This window comes from Eptesicus fuscus, chromosome 15 (genome assembly GCF_027574615.1).
Source record: "Eptesicus fuscus isolate TK198812 chromosome 15, DD_ASM_mEF_20220401, whole genome shotgun sequence".
Classification (NCBI taxonomy): Eukaryota; Metazoa; Chordata; class Mammalia; order Chiroptera; family Vespertilionidae; genus Eptesicus; species Eptesicus fuscus.
Window position 1 is genome coordinate 48,934,317 of NC_072487.1, and position 15,225 is coordinate 48,949,541.

The following is a 15,225-nucleotide window of genomic DNA, read 5'->3' on the forward strand; positions in this document are numbered from 1 at the left end:
CGATCAATGATTCTCTCTTATTGATGTTTCTGTCTCTCAGTCCCTCTCCCTTCCTTTCTGAAATCAATAAAAAAAAAGATTGGCCTAAGTCAGATTTCCCATAATTATGTCTTCTCTAGAATGCTAGGCTCGTCTCATTTCGAAAAGGAATTGAGTCAGTGCTTTGTTACAGATCACACACATGGAGTTCTACAGAAAAACATATGGCCCCTTTACCTAGCTATTTCACATATATCAGCTCATCCTCACAATAATCTTGTTGAGTGGATAGGTAAAAGTTTGGTATCCTCATTTGACCAAAAGAAAAAAAAGCTCAGAGGGACTTGCCTGCAGTCCCTGAGCAAATAAATAATAGGTGTAGGACTAGGAGTCTAAGTCTCCTGACTGTATTTACAGGGCTCTTTCTACCACCTCGTCTAACCTTTGAAGGGTTTGCTGGAGAGTGTTGACTAGAAAAGAGCAGTGGGTGGGGGATCCTAGAGGTCCCTGCGTTTCCAAACTCCAGTGCCCTAGTTGAGAACCATGATCCAAGGGCCTGGCCTCGATCAAGACCCAGAGTTGGAGAACTGGTTCCCCTTGGGATCTGTGGGTTAAGTGGGCTGCTGCTTAGAGCTGTCCCATGTGAGCTCTCATTTTGATTTGGTTTATGAACTGTGCCTAATAAACTCACAATGTAACTCTGTGCTTCATTTCAACTTTGTATGTCAAGCACCATAGATGTTGATTATACTATGAGAATTTTTAAAATTGCTTCAGTGGCTCTCTGAGGTTTATATTCAAATGTATATTTTTGTATGTTGGTTACTGTAGCTCTCATAATCGCTATCATTTTCCTAACCAAAAGAGTTAAAAAAGAGCTGTACCTTTAGTGGAAGTCTCATGTTGTCTCTCAAAAAGAGATGGCCTATAGATCTGTTGTTTATAAAATACATATAAAACTGTCTTAAGCTCATGGACTTAGAGTTCATTGTAGATAAAAATGAAACACTTTATATCTGTCTGCTCCACACTTTTCACAAAATAAAAACATAAAAAATAAAAAGTAGCCTAGCCCTACCCAGTTTGGCTCAGTGGATAGAGCATCGGCCTATGGACTGAAGGCTCCCAGGTTCAATTCTGGTCAAGGGCATGTGCCCCAGTTGCAGGCTTCCGGCCCTGGTTTGGGGCATGCGGGAGGCAACCAATCAATGTGTTTCTCTCGAATTGGTGTTTCTCTCTCTCTCCCTCTCCCTCCCACTGTCTTTAAAAATCAATGGAAAAAATATCCTTGGGTGAGGATTAAAAAAAAAAAAATCAGCCTATTCTCTAGAAATATAAGCCCCCAAAAAAGAAAAAGTGTGTGTGTGTGTGTGTGTGTGTGTGTGTGTGTGTGTGTGTAAAATACGTGTGTGCTCATCCCAAACTCATGAAGGGTTATTTTGTTTCACCCGCTGCTCCACCAGGTTTTGATGAATTATCCTGCCACTGTGGTGCATCAGTGATCTACCCTCCAGTTCCCTGTGGTACCAGGCCCCCTGAGTGTACCCAAACCTGTGCCAGAGTCCATGATTGTGACCATCCAGGTGGGTCCCATCCCCTTGCCTCCACACCTTACAGCCTTCTCACACCATGTCATTTAGAATGTTGCGTGATGGTCTTCACTGTTCTGAGATCATGCTGTGATGGCATCCCTCGCCCCCACAGTTGCTCAGAGGCTGCGTCTGTGAAGATGGGTCTGTGATTGGAGCCACAGTTGGGAATCACAGTGCCCTCCACTGCTTTGCTCTGTTGATGTCAGACACACCTGAAAGGCCAGGAGAAGCCCTCACTGGTCTTGTCTTTCAGGGACATTTTTTTCCTTTCCTTGTGGCCTCCACTTTTGGTGCATATTTCAAAGTTGAGCATCTTTTTACAAAATTAAAAGTAACTTGAGTTTTGTTGTTATAGAAGCAATGTATGTTTATTATATAAAAAGAAAAAAGAGATAAAAGTCAAAGGATTGAAATATCATTTATGTCTTCTTTTAGGAATTAAACTTAGTGTATATTTTTGGGAATCTTTTTTCATGGGCAAAATACATATTTGTTCCCCCCCCCCCCCCCTAAAATAAAGGTGGGATTCTTCTGAACTCTCTCTCTCTTTTTTTTTTTTTTTTTTAAACTCACCAAGGATATTTTTTCCCATAGATCTTTAGAGAGAGAGTGAAAGGGAAGGGGAGAGAGAGAGACTGGTTGTCTTCCACATGCCCCAACCAGGGCTGGGGATTGAATATGAACTGAGGTACGTGCTGTGCCCTTGATAGGGAATCAAACCCAAAACTCTCGGTCCACAGGCTGATACTCTAACCGACTAGGGTTGAACTTACGCATTTTAACTAGCATTTCCCCTCTTATTGTAATTTTAGCCTTTCTCCTTATCAATGAATATTTCTTACAAATAGATTTTTCAATGGCAGTGGATTGTTCTGTTGCATAGATGGACCATAACTTATGTTGCTGGACATTTAAACTGTTTCCAGTTTTTCTCTAATGGTCTGCTGCAGACACCAGGCGAGAAGCTACTAATCACCCCCAATTTTTTCATATCTATTTAGTCTTGTCACTGGCTTTCCTCTAGGACAGTGGTTCTCAACCTTCCTAATGCCGCGACCCTTTAATACAGTTCCTCATGTTGTGGTGACCCCCAGCCATAAAACTACTTTTGTTGCTACTTCATAACTGTAATTTTGCTAGTGTTATGAATCGTAATGTAAATATCTGTGTTTTCTGATGGTCTTAGGCGATCCCTGACAGCGGTTCTCAACCTGTGGGTCGCGACCCCTTTCACAGGGGTCGCCTAAGACCATCGGAAAACACAGATATTTACATTACGATTCATAACAGTAGCAAAATTACAGTTATGAAGTAGCAATGAAAATAATTTTATGGTTGGGGGTCACCACAACATGAGGAACTGTATTAAAGGGTCGCGGCATTAGGAAGGTTGAGAACCACTGCTCTAGGACCATATCGGGTTCATCATTTTATTTAACCAAGTCCCAGAGGCAAACCTGAAATTACTCGGATCATCAGATTTGATACTTACAGTAACTCTGGCCATCTGATTCATACTGACAATTAGACAACTAGCTCTCAATTTTTAAGTTAATAGAGTAAAACGGAATTAAGTAAATTCTTTTTTTTTTAATATATTTTATTGATTTTTTACAGAGAGAAGGGAGAGGGATAGAAAGTTAGAAACATCGATGAGAGAGAAACATTGATCAGCTGCCTCCTGCACACCCCCTAGTGGGGATGTGCCCACAACCAAGGTACATGCCCTTGACCGGAATCGAACCTGGGACCCTTGAGTCCGCAGGCCGACGCTCTGTCCACTGAGCCAAACCAATCAGGGCTTAAGTAAATTCTTTATTTTATTTTATTTTTCCATCACCATTTATCCCTCCATCTACCAGTAAGTTCTTTTTGAAGTGAAAACTTTCTTCCCTGAGGATCTTAGGATGGCCCTCCCAGCTTAGTTTGCAAGCCCCTGCTGTGGTGTTTACACCAGCATGAAGTAAATGCTCAAGCCAATACTCACCCACTTCTCCTTTACACTCATTTGCAGATGTTACAGCTGAAGTCCAAAGCCTGTTGGTTCATGTCCATAGTCTGAGCTTAACCATTTGTGAATTTTGTTTTAGCCTGCTTTTGTTCAGCATTCCTTTCACTTTTTTTGAGTGATTGTCGTATATCCAGCATGCTGTGAGACACAGAGAGAGATTTAGAGGAAGAAAAAATATCCCGTGACCTTGAGGTTCTTACATTCTCCCTGAGAGGAAGAGGATGGTATTTAAGTACACATGACACAACTAACCATTGCATGAAGATGGGCCAGATAATATGGCAGCAAGCCATCCACTTAAGAACTAAGACATTAGGGGCTGTAAGAGAGCTCAGGGCAGGGTGTGGCCAGCTAAGGAAGACTTTGTTACAGGACATGAGTTTGGATGAACTGTCTCTTACAGGCAGCAAGGAAATTGAAAGGGGTCAGCGGAAGCATGTTAGGTGGATGAGTAATAAAGATAGAGTCTGAGCAGAAGTGAGCAGTTGCTGTGTAAGGTAGAGCCAAAAGAATAAGTAGAATGGACAGACCATGGGGCTGTGCTAAATACTCCATGTGTAAAAGTCCCCTGTCTATGCCATTATAACATGTATACTAGTTTATGTGGCTTTATTTAAACACTATTTCTAATTTTACCTTTCTCTTTCTATAGTATATCATTCTTGTCACAGTGAAGAGAAGTGTCCCCCTTGTACTTTCCTAACTCAGAAATGGTGCATGGGCAAACATGAGGTAAGTTTTCTCTGTCTTGTTCATTATTCCAGCCAGAGATTTATTTTTATTGAATCACTTTGAGTTGTTAGTCTCATTTTTTCTCAAAATTAATACTCCCAAGAAGCAGAGGTTTGCTATTGACATGTAAAAAAAAAATTAAGGTATGCCCCAGCTCCGTGGTCGGCAAACTGCGGCTCTTTGGCCCCTTGAGTGTGGCTCTTTCACAAAATACCACGGCCTGGGCGAGTCTATTTTGAAGAAGTGGCGTTAGAAGTTTAAGTTTAAAAAATTTGGCTCTCAAAAGAAATTTCAATCATTGTACTGTTGATATTTGGCTCTGTTGACTAATGAGTTTGCCGACCACTGCCCTAGCTGGTTTGGCTCAGTGGATAGAGTGTCGGCCTGCAGACTGAAGGATCCCGGGTTCGATTCCAGTCAAGGGCATGTACCTTGGTAGCAGGTTCCCCAGCCCTGGTTGGGGTGTGTGCAGGAGGCAACCAATCGATGTGTCTCTCTCACATCGATGTTTCTCTCTGTCTCTCCCTCTCCCTTCCATTCTCTAAAAATCAATGGAAAAATATCCTCCGTTGAGGATTAACAGTAAAAAATATAAATGTAAAAGGAAAAAATATATATAAAAGTAAATTAAGGTATACTTTGCATAACTATATACTACACACACACACACACACACACACACACACACACACACACACACACGGAAATAACATCCTAAAGGGTAATGAGAATATAGCCAAGTCATTAGGGGAGGGGACAACAGAGGACACTTAAAAGCTATCTCCAGCGCCCTGGTAGTAGAGTAGGTAAGTGTTTAATAATCGGGAACTACAGTCTACCAAAATACTGATTCCAAAGTGTTACAAGCATGTACACCCTAAACTTCAGAGACCTCTTCAAGAGTGATAATTATGTGTCACTAGAGTCAAAGTATGTTTCTCATTTTGAGAGTTTTTGAAAGAATTTGAGTGATTATATAAAGGTAACCTTTGGTTCCATAGGAATACAATTCCTGCATCTTTTTCCTGGAGTGAGGAATCCTAGAAGGAGGCAATTTCTAAGAAAAAATGAGTTGGGGGTTACAATGGCCGATTGACTTAATTTTTTAAATGACAGAGTTGTCTAACGTTGTGGAGATGAGGAGAGTTGAGTATTTAATAACATATAACAGTCCTGCCTTGGCTAGGTAGTTCAGTTGGTTAGAATGTCGTCCCAATATGCCAAGGTTGTGGGTTTGATTCCCTGGTCAAGGCACATACAAGAATCAACCCATGAATGCATAAGTAAGTGGAACAACAAATCTCAGTCTCTCTCTCTCTCTCTCTCTCTCTCTCTCTCTCTCTCTCTCTCTCTTTCTCTTTTTTCTCTTTCTTTCTCTTTCTCTTCCAAATCAATAAAAACACAACAATACACAAACAGCCCTACCAGCAGCTTGAACCCATGGGCTATCAGTGCCCCAGCTCTCAGGATTTGTCTGTCAATTTAGTGCCCTAGAGAAAAGATTGTCTGATCCCCCAGTTGGTCATAGCATTTCAAATACTCCTAGTTATGTGGCTTCACATGCTTATTACTCACCTTGGGAAGTTTATGTCTCAAGTCACACCCGGCTGTTCCCACATATCCTTTTGGATCCTAACAAGCATTATTAAAAAAGGTTCATATTTGTTTTTTAGCTTAACTTTCTGACTTTGAAAAGTTGCCTAATTGTTTTCAGATAAAAATTACTTTTTGAAAAAAATGTTCTAACCCAACCAGCATGGTTCAGTGGTTGAGTGTTGACCTGTGAATCATGCCTGGGTTGTGAGCTTGATCCCCAGTGTGGGGCATGCAGAAGGCAGCTTTCTCTTCATCGTTGATGTTTCTATTTCTCCTTCCCTCTGAAAACAATAAAAATATATCTACACTAATAAAAGAAAGGTGCAAATTGACCGTACCTTCACAACACCCACCAGCCAATCAGGAGTGAGTATGCAGATTAACCCAAAAAGCTGGTGGGTTAATTTTCATACACAGGTGCCTAGCGGCCAGGGTGGAGTGGGATGCTTGCGTCGTCGCTATGGCGACGATGCAGGCATTCTGCACTGCCCAGGGGGCTCTGAGCTGGAGTGAAGGCGGAAAGGTGCCTCCGGGCCGGAGCAAAGGCGGAAAGGGAAAGGCGGTTCCAGCCCGAGCGAAGGCAGTGCTGGCAGCCAGGGGAAGGAAGGCCCATTCTTGCATGAATCTTCATGCACGGGGCCTCTAGTTTTTTTATAAAAGAAATAAAAAATGTTCTTTTTAAAAGTTTAGAAATGTTTAGATAGAAAGTTAAAACTCACCCCAAATCCCACATGGAGATGAAAAAAATTTGACTACTTCCTTCTCTCCTAGTTACGAAGCAACATCCCGTGTCACCTGGTGGATATCTCTTGCGGATTACCCTGCAGTTCTGCGCTACCGTGTGGGATGCACAGGTGTCAGAGACTCTGTCACAAAGGAGAGTGTCTTGTGGATGAGGCTTGCAAGCAGCCCTGCACCACCCCCAGAGCTGACTGTGGCCACCCATGCATGGCACCCTGCCACCTCAGCTCACCCTGCCCCGTGACTGCTTGCAAAGCCAAGGTGTGTATTCCCGGCTCCAGGTGCAACACAGACTCTGGTTCTTGGGCTGCTAATGAGTCTAGAACTGCCTGTAGCGGCACCTGGGCACACATCCTTATCAGAGGTCATTGGTTGCAAGAAACTGCAAGTTAAGTTAGCAAGAGAAAGGTGGAATAAATTGCATAGATTTCTGTCAGCCCACCTTGAGATGGTCTTTTAAATATATAAGGGTCTGTTTTATGCAAGATGTTTTGCTAGGTGTTGGGACTATACCAGTGAACAGAAGACACATGGCCCCTTCAATTAGATGGGTCAGATAATTAATTACTCAGTTAATTAATTATGACTGGTGTCATGAAGGAGTATTACACCCGTGTAGAGGGAGCTGTGAGAGTATGTGAGAAGGGGGCTAACATGGTCTGAGGGATTAAGCAAGGCGCCCCCCTGAGGAGGTAAAAGCAGTGGGATGAGGAGTAGTTGGTTAGGCCTTGACTGGTTCTGGGTCAAATGTGTGTCTCTGGGTCAGTGGTAAAAACTCCATTCTAGGCCTGTCCTTTCAGGTGGGGTTAAGGATGAGAGAGGCTTTAAAAGTGAAAGCTGCCTGTTCACATTGTTGCCATGTACTAAATGTCTCTCCATGTTAATCTTCTCTCAGATTGAGCTGCAGTGTGAATGTGGACGAAGAAAAGAGATCATGATTTGCTCTGAAGCATCCAGTACTTATCAAAGGTTAGTGCTACCTAAATGGTAACAATTAGTGGATCTAAGTAAAGGGAATACGTGTGTTTATTGTAGGATCCTTGCAACTTTTGTAAAAGTTGGAAAGTTTTTAAGAAAATTTTCTTGAAGTTCTTTTTTCTGGTTCAAAGAAAAGGTACTGCTTTATGTACCTTTCCTTCCTGAACTTTAATTTATAAAATAACCTCTTTATTTCTCCTCCTCCTTCTTCTTTTCTTTCTCCCTTTTGGTCTTATTAACCATGAAATCAGAAGGGAAGATGTCCTGAAGTTATTTTAAAGGCCCTACCAGTTGTGGTGGCATAGCGAGGTCCAAGTCCTGTGCTCTTCCCCTGGGGTGGGGGTTTCTGCCTCTCTTTGCAGCCTCCAGAAATCTTGGGACCCATGTGTTCACACAGGGATCTGAGTACAGAAGTGGAAGTGTTAGGAATGGATGGTTGTGTGCCATGGATAGAGATGTGCCATGGAGATAGGACTTTAGGAGTATGCAGACGACAGAGAGTGGCAGTGTTGGGCTACCCCCAGAGTACCAGGCATTGCCCTGGATGTTCAAGGGGGCACTGAGGAGTGGATTATCTCATAGTTTCTTGTGGAGCTAGCTGCTTAGAATCTGATTGAGGAGATATGCCATCAGCGTGTAAGTAGATTATAATAGATGGGCTTTTCAGGCCACACAAATTGTTGAGTGGTAGATATGCCTTGAAAGAAGTCTTCTGTGTGCCTAGTATGAGGAGGTTCTTGTGAAACTGCAATGCCTTTTCTTCCCTTTCATTTTTATACTTCAGAATAGCTGCTATTTCCATGGCCTCTAAAATAACAGACATGCAGCTTGGAGATTCAGTGGAGATCAGCAAGTTAATTACTAAGAAGGAAATTCACCAAGCCAGGTAATTTTTTTCTTTTTTAATCTTCACACAGGATATTTTTCCATTGATTTTTAGAGAGAGAAAGAGAGAGGGAAGGACAGAGAGAAATATTGATTTGAGAGAAACACATCAATTGGTTGCTTCCTGCACATGCCCCAACCAGGGCCCGGACCAGGGCCCAGGCCGAGGAGGAGCCTGCAACCTAGATACATGCTCTTGACCCCAGGACCCTTCTGTCCACAAGCCGAGGCTCTATCCACTGAGCCAAACTGGCCAGGGCAAGCCAAGTAATTAAAAAATGTGTGGCTATGCCTTCTTTCTCCTATTAGGCTTAATTTCCAAAGGGCAGGAACAATTCATTTCTCAGTACCTCACAGTAAAGCCATGTACACAAAGGTATTCAACAGACCTTTGATATTAAGAGTCACACACAGTCCAATCCAATGAATTTTACTCAGTGTATAGCTGAGCCTAGAAGAGACTTTTCCAGGCCTCACTCCAGCCAGTAGCCAGAGGAAGCAGAGGTGTAGGTGTGTTTAGCCCAACCCACTGGAGAATAGAGAACCAGAGGTAGCTATGTCAGGAGGTGCAGGTGGGGCTGTCAGAGGGGTACTGGGAGCATTTTTGAGGACTGAACAGGCAGGGGACATTCTGAGGCCCTTCTGAGGATTCCTCAACTTTAATAACTCAGAGGCCTGCCCACCCATCCTAGACAAGGACCTCATCCAGCCATCCTCTGGCCTAGAGTCTGCTCTGTTTCCAGGTTGACTAATAACTAAGATCTTATTGCTAGCTAGAAACTCTGAAACCTGTGCTCTGACTTTATTTTTTTCATTTACTTCCCAAGGCTGGAATGTGATGAGGAGTGTTCAGCCTTAGAAAGGAAAAAGTAAGTAATGTCATCTACTGTTCATCTAATTGTCCTTAAGCTCTGTGAAACTAGTGGGAGGAAGCAACCCTTCAAACATTCACTTGCTTCTGCTCTGCGTATTTTCCTGCTATTGGAGAGCAAGAGAAACTTGATCATCAAGAATTGAAGTATCCAAGGATTAAGTACCTAACACGATTTCAGCATATTTCTGAAACGTGAGCTCATATGGTTTGGGCACGGTATAAACATCACATGCCACAGCATGCTTATTCATGACTAGCAGACTTCCTGATTCCACTGGAGATAAGAGACTTAAAAAAAATTTTTTTTGAGGCTTAAAGTTTTTTAGTGAACTTTCATGTTCAAGTGTAATATATATGTAGAAGATCAGAAGTATATAGATCAGTGAGTCATCACAAAGTAAATACAGTGTTATAATCAGCACCAGGTCAAGAAATGGAAAATTACCAGAATCCTCTCTTGTACTCCACAAAGATATAACCTCTTATTCTGACTTCTGACACTTTAGATTAGTTTTGTCTGTTTTTGAAATTTATATAAATGATGAAATCCTATAGCTTGTATTAGTTTTGTCTGGCTTCTTTCATTACATTTGTGACATTCATTCCTGTTGTTGCATCTAATAGTACTTTGTTCACTTTCATTCCCACATATTTTTTTGTATCAATATATCACAATCTTTTCTACCATTAATAGATATCTGTTTTATCAGTATTGGGCTATTACAAATAATGTTCTGCAAAAACATTCTTATACTTGTTTTGGTGCATATATGTATTTGTTTCTATTGAATATAAGCCTAGGAGTAGAATTGCTTGTTAATAGGGTATGCATATGTTCAGCTTTATTCAATTCTGCCAGTGTCCAAAATGGTTGTACCAATTACACTCTCACCAGCAGGGTCATAGTTCTCATTGCTCTTTTTTTTTTTTAAATTCTCACTTGAGAATATTTTTTTCATTGATCTTTAGAGAGAGAGTGGAAGGAGGGAGGAAGGGGAGAGAGAGAGAAACATTGATGTGAGATAGACATATCAACTGGTTGCTTCCCACATGTGCCCAACCAGGACATGGAATCTAACCTGCAACCGAGGTATGTGCCCTTGACCCTTAGTCCAAGGGCCAGTGCTCTAACCACTGAGAAAAACTGGCCAGGGCTGCACTACATTTTTGTTAGCCTTGGAATTGTCAGTATTTTTATTTTAATCCATTCTCATGGATGGTATAGCTTGATGTAAATGAGCTTTTAACTTCTATTTACCTGATGACCAGTGAGATTGAGCACCTTTTCCTATGTTTATTGGTCATTTGTATGTTGTCTTTTATGAAGTGCCTATCAAGTCTTACATAGTTTTAAGTTGTGTCGTCTGGCTTTTTTCTTTTTGTTTAGTAGGAGTTCTTTATATATTTTGGATATGAAACCTTTGTTGGTTTTATATATTGTATTTTCTCATATTTCCTGCCTTTTCACTCTCTTCATGGTATCTTGATAAACAGGAGTTTCTAATGTTAAGGTAGTGCAGTTTATCAGCCTTTTCCTTAGTGAGTAGGGCTTTTTATGTCCTATTTAAGAAATACTTGTTTATCTCCGGTCATGATGACATTCCTTGTTACTGTCTAGAAACTGTATTATTTTACCTTTTTAACATTTAGAACTACAATTGACCTAGACTGATTTTATGATCATGGTATATAAGGATGGGTGGTCATGATTCAGTGTTTTTTCATATGAATATTCATTTGACCAGTACCATTTAACAAGACATTCTTTTTTCAGTGCTCTGTAGTGCTACCTTTATTCTTTTTTTTAAAGATTTTTTATTTTATTGATTTTTAGAGAGAGAAAGCAGGGGAGAGGGAGAGAAAGAGAGAGAAACCTGGATTGGCTGCCTCCTGCATGCCTCTTAACGGGAATCAAACCCACAATCTAGGTATGTGCCCTGACCAGGAATTGAACCTGCAATCTTTTGGTATAGGATAATTCTCCAACCAATCAAGCCACCTAGTCAGGGCTATTTCTTTCTAATTTTTAACTTATTTTTTCTTGCCTTATTGCACTGGCTAGCGACTCCAGTACAATGTTGAATGGAAGGTGGTAATAATAGATATTTCTGACTTATCCCCATCTCGTAGGGAAACGTTTAAATATTTACCAGTAAATACGATGTTTGCTTAAAGTTATTTGAGGATACTTTTTATCAGATCAAGCAGCATTTATTCAATGACCAGCAAACTTTCTGGTTCCAATAAAGATTCATTAAAAGGTATAACCCTATAAAAATGTTAACAGTTGGAGAATTTAGGTGAAGGTTATGTAGGAGTTTATTATAATATTCTTGTAATTTGTCTTGGAAAATTTTTCAAGATAAAAAGTTAAACAGAAACAAACAAATACAGACAAAATATAGTTCTGTTTTATATTGAAGTTGGACTTTTAACAGTTGTTAGCAGCACCTTCTTTAAGTGGCTATATGAGTAGAAGGTAATATGATGATTAATAGTACTGCCTAAATTTCCCTTGGTTTGACTCCTATGGTAACTTTGTAGTAACTGCTGTTCAGAAATCTTGCCCTCTAAAAGCCATCAGGTAGGGTGTTCTCAGCTGCAAAATGTGAACTAAGAGTCCTGAGTATTCAGAAATGCTGTAGTGAAAACACGGGTCTTTAAAAACATGGAAATGACCTTTAGGTAGTTGAGAGACAGTATTGTATAATAGGTAGAGCCAGAGCTTTAGAGTCAAATTGCCTTTATTTGAATTCTCACTTCACAAATCATTTAGCTTTGTGACCTTGGGCAAATCACATATCCTCTCTCAGCTTTCATTTTCTTTGAAAATGATAAAAATAGTGGCAATAATAGGATCTACCTCCCAGAGTTGTTGTGAGGATTAAAACATTAAAACTAAAGATGAAACACACAAAGCTCTTGGCACAAGTTTAGCACATATTAGGTGTTCAGTAAATGTCACTTATTGATTACAATTGGCTCTCTATTTCTGAAAACCTTTTGAATTTCTCCCCAATCTTAGAGTGATGACATAATGACTCTCACTGTATGTTCTTTCTTAAATACCCACTGACCTAAGAAAAAAAGGAAATGCAAATTTAAAATAAAAAAATGCCATCTGAAGTTGCAGATATATACTTCATTGTAGAAATGAAAAACTGGCAGGCCAGATTTTCCCACAGACATGTTTTATTGGTGTTTAACCCTTTGCACTCGCTTGCTTTTTTCTCGATTCCTTTATTCTAATGCTAACCGTGTCGAGTCACACTCGACATCCAAGTGCAAAAGGTTAAATTTGAATTAGTGGCCAATTAATCAAAACATCAAAAAATTGCCCCCTTAGAAATTTTCTTGAATTTTTGAAAATTAAACTTATTTTGAAAAATTGGAAAATCTAGCAATAGTAAACCAGATTCTTATGGGCATTAAGCTTGCAAAAGACCCCTGTCTCCGTATAAGTGAAAATTATAGTAAGTGCTAAGCTCATCTTAAAAAAAAAAAAAAAAAAAAACATTACCTGGGTGTTGATGAGCTGCCATGAGACTCATACACTGTTGGTCAAAATACATACGGGCAGTTGTGGAGGCCATTGAGCATGTGATGACCAGGGGTCTGAGGTCCGTACCATGTAACCCAGTAATCCCACACCTGGAAACATTTTCCAGAGAAATAACCTTAAAAGCTCTTTGCTCAAAGATATTGTATCACTTATAATATTGAGAAACGAGAACTGTTAAAGAACCCTAAAGGGGGAATGTTTAAGTAAATTGCGGGATATACATAGAGGATTACGCACTATTAAAACAGTATGTGTGAAAACCAAACAGTAATATGAGAAAAGCTAATCATATAATGACTAGAGGCCCGGTGCACGAAATTTCGTGCACGGAGGGGGGTGTCACTCAGCCCAGCCTGTACCCTCTCCAATCTGGGACCCCTCGAGGGATGTCCAACTGCCCGTTTAGGCCCGATTCCACTGGGATCGGGCTTAAATGGGCAGTCGGACATCCCTCTCACAATCCAGGACTGCTGGCTCCCAACTGCTCGCCTGCCTGCCTGCCTTCCTGATTGCCCCTAACCGCTTCTGCCCGCCAACCTGATCATCCCCTAACCACTCCGCTGCCAGCCTAATTGATGCCTAACTGCTCCCCTGCCAGCCTGTTTGCCCCCAACTTCCCTCCTCTGCCGGCCTGATCACCCCTAACTGCCCTCCCCTGCAGGTTTGATTGCCTCCAACTGCCCTCCCCTGCTGGCCATCTTGTGGTGGCTATCTTGTGTCCACATGGGGGCAGCCATATTGTGTGTTGGAGTGATGGTCAATCTGCATATTACTCTTATTAGATAGGATAGAGGCCTGGTGCAGGGGTGGGGGCCAGCTGGTTTACCCTGAAGGGTGTCCCGGATCAGGATGGGGGTTCCCTTGGGGCATGGGGCGGCCTGAGCAAGGGGCCTGTGGTGGTTTGCAGGCCAGCCACGCCCCCTGGCGACCCAAGTGGAGGCCCTTGTATCTGGAATTTATTTACCTTCTACAATTGAAACTTTGTAGCCTGGAGCGGAGCCAAGCCTCCTGCTCGCTCTGTGGCCGGCAGCCATTTCTGTTGGGGTTAATTCACCTTCTATAATTGAAACTTTGTAGCCTGGAGTGGAGGCCTAGGCCAGCCAGGGCAGGTGAAAAGCTTGGCTTCCTCCGTTGCCAGGGGCAACCCTGGCCTGCTCTCTCCAGCTCCATGGCTGCCGCCATTTCTGTTTGGATTTGTTTACCTTCTATAATTGAAACTTTGTAGCTTGAGTGGAGGCTTAGGCCTGCAAGGGCAGGCGGAAAGCTTAGCTTCCTCCGTTGCCTGGGAAACCTTGCTCTCTGTGGCTGTAGCCATCTTGATTGGGTTTATTTGCATATCTGCTCCTGATTGGCTGGTGGGTGTGGCTTGTGGGTATAGCAGAGTTAGGGTCAATTTGCATATTATTCTTAGGTAGGATGGGGGGGAAAAAGAGGCAAAGTTTTATATACACTGATTGCAGTGTATTTATAGGGAGGGAAATCTGAAAGGAAATGTACAAAATTGCAGTGCGTATATTGTTAACAGGATTCTTTATTTTCCAGACTTCTATAATGTGATGTTAATTTTAATATTTGTAGGTCTACTTAATGGATCTGATGTTTAGGTGAAACCTCATCCCTCATTGACCATTTCCAGTACTCTCAAACCCCCAGCCTTCTTTTCACCAAAAAATCTAAGTCCCCAGTGTTAGTGTATGGCTTGCTCAGACCCACATAGATCTGTCTTGTTTATTTTCTTCTATGAAGACAATACTGTATTTTGTCCCAAGTTGTTATTATTCTTTCCTTAATAATCGGGTTTACCAAAATGAGATCACCCTATATAATACAAGTGTAGTATGCAAATTGTCCGCTCGACAGGGAGGTTGTCCAGGAGTTCGACCAGGGGCGGGGCCGTCAGGGGAAGGGAGAGAGACCCTGGCCAGCAAGTTTCGTGCACTGGGCCTCTAGTTAATGTATAAGGAACTTGGGACATGGTGAGCACTTTGTGTTACTATAAGATACTTTCCTCCTCCTTTCCTTTTATTTACATACTCTTCTCTTATTTTTAGGCGGTTAGCAGAGGCATTTCATATCACTGATGATTCTGATCCTTTCAATGTACGTTCTTCAGCATCAAAATTTAGTGACAGTTTGAAAGAAGATGCCAGGTATATATCTTTTTACCTACTTTCTTGATTGTGGCTTATAAGAGTGTTTGGTCTTTTAAGATAGAACTAATATGTACTCCTCTGTGATTGAGCCAGTTAAAGTTTATATATCTATTATAGGAGAT

At 41.4% G+C, this 15,225-nt stretch overlaps 1 protein-coding gene across 3 annotated transcripts in view; it reads left to right on the forward strand.

Moving 5' to 3' along the window:
* NFX1 (nuclear transcription factor, X-box binding 1) overlaps positions 1-15,225 on the forward strand; it is a 60,906-nt gene that overhangs the window by 39,494 nt on the left and 6,187 nt on the right. For all 3 annotated transcript variants that reach the window (XM_028146417.2, XM_008141987.3, XM_054726909.1), the window contains 7 exons: positions 1,443-1,562; positions 4,235-4,314; positions 6,682-6,912; positions 7,547-7,620; positions 8,414-8,515; positions 9,342-9,383; positions 15,002-15,100. In XM_028146417.2, coding sequence (XP_028002218.2) covers positions 1,443-1,562; positions 4,235-4,314; positions 6,682-6,912; positions 7,547-7,620; positions 8,414-8,515; positions 9,342-9,383; positions 15,002-15,100 — 748 coding nt within the window. The remainder of the gene's footprint in view (positions 1-1,442; positions 1,563-4,234; positions 4,315-6,681; positions 6,913-7,546; positions 7,621-8,413; positions 8,516-9,341; positions 9,384-15,001; positions 15,101-15,225) is intronic.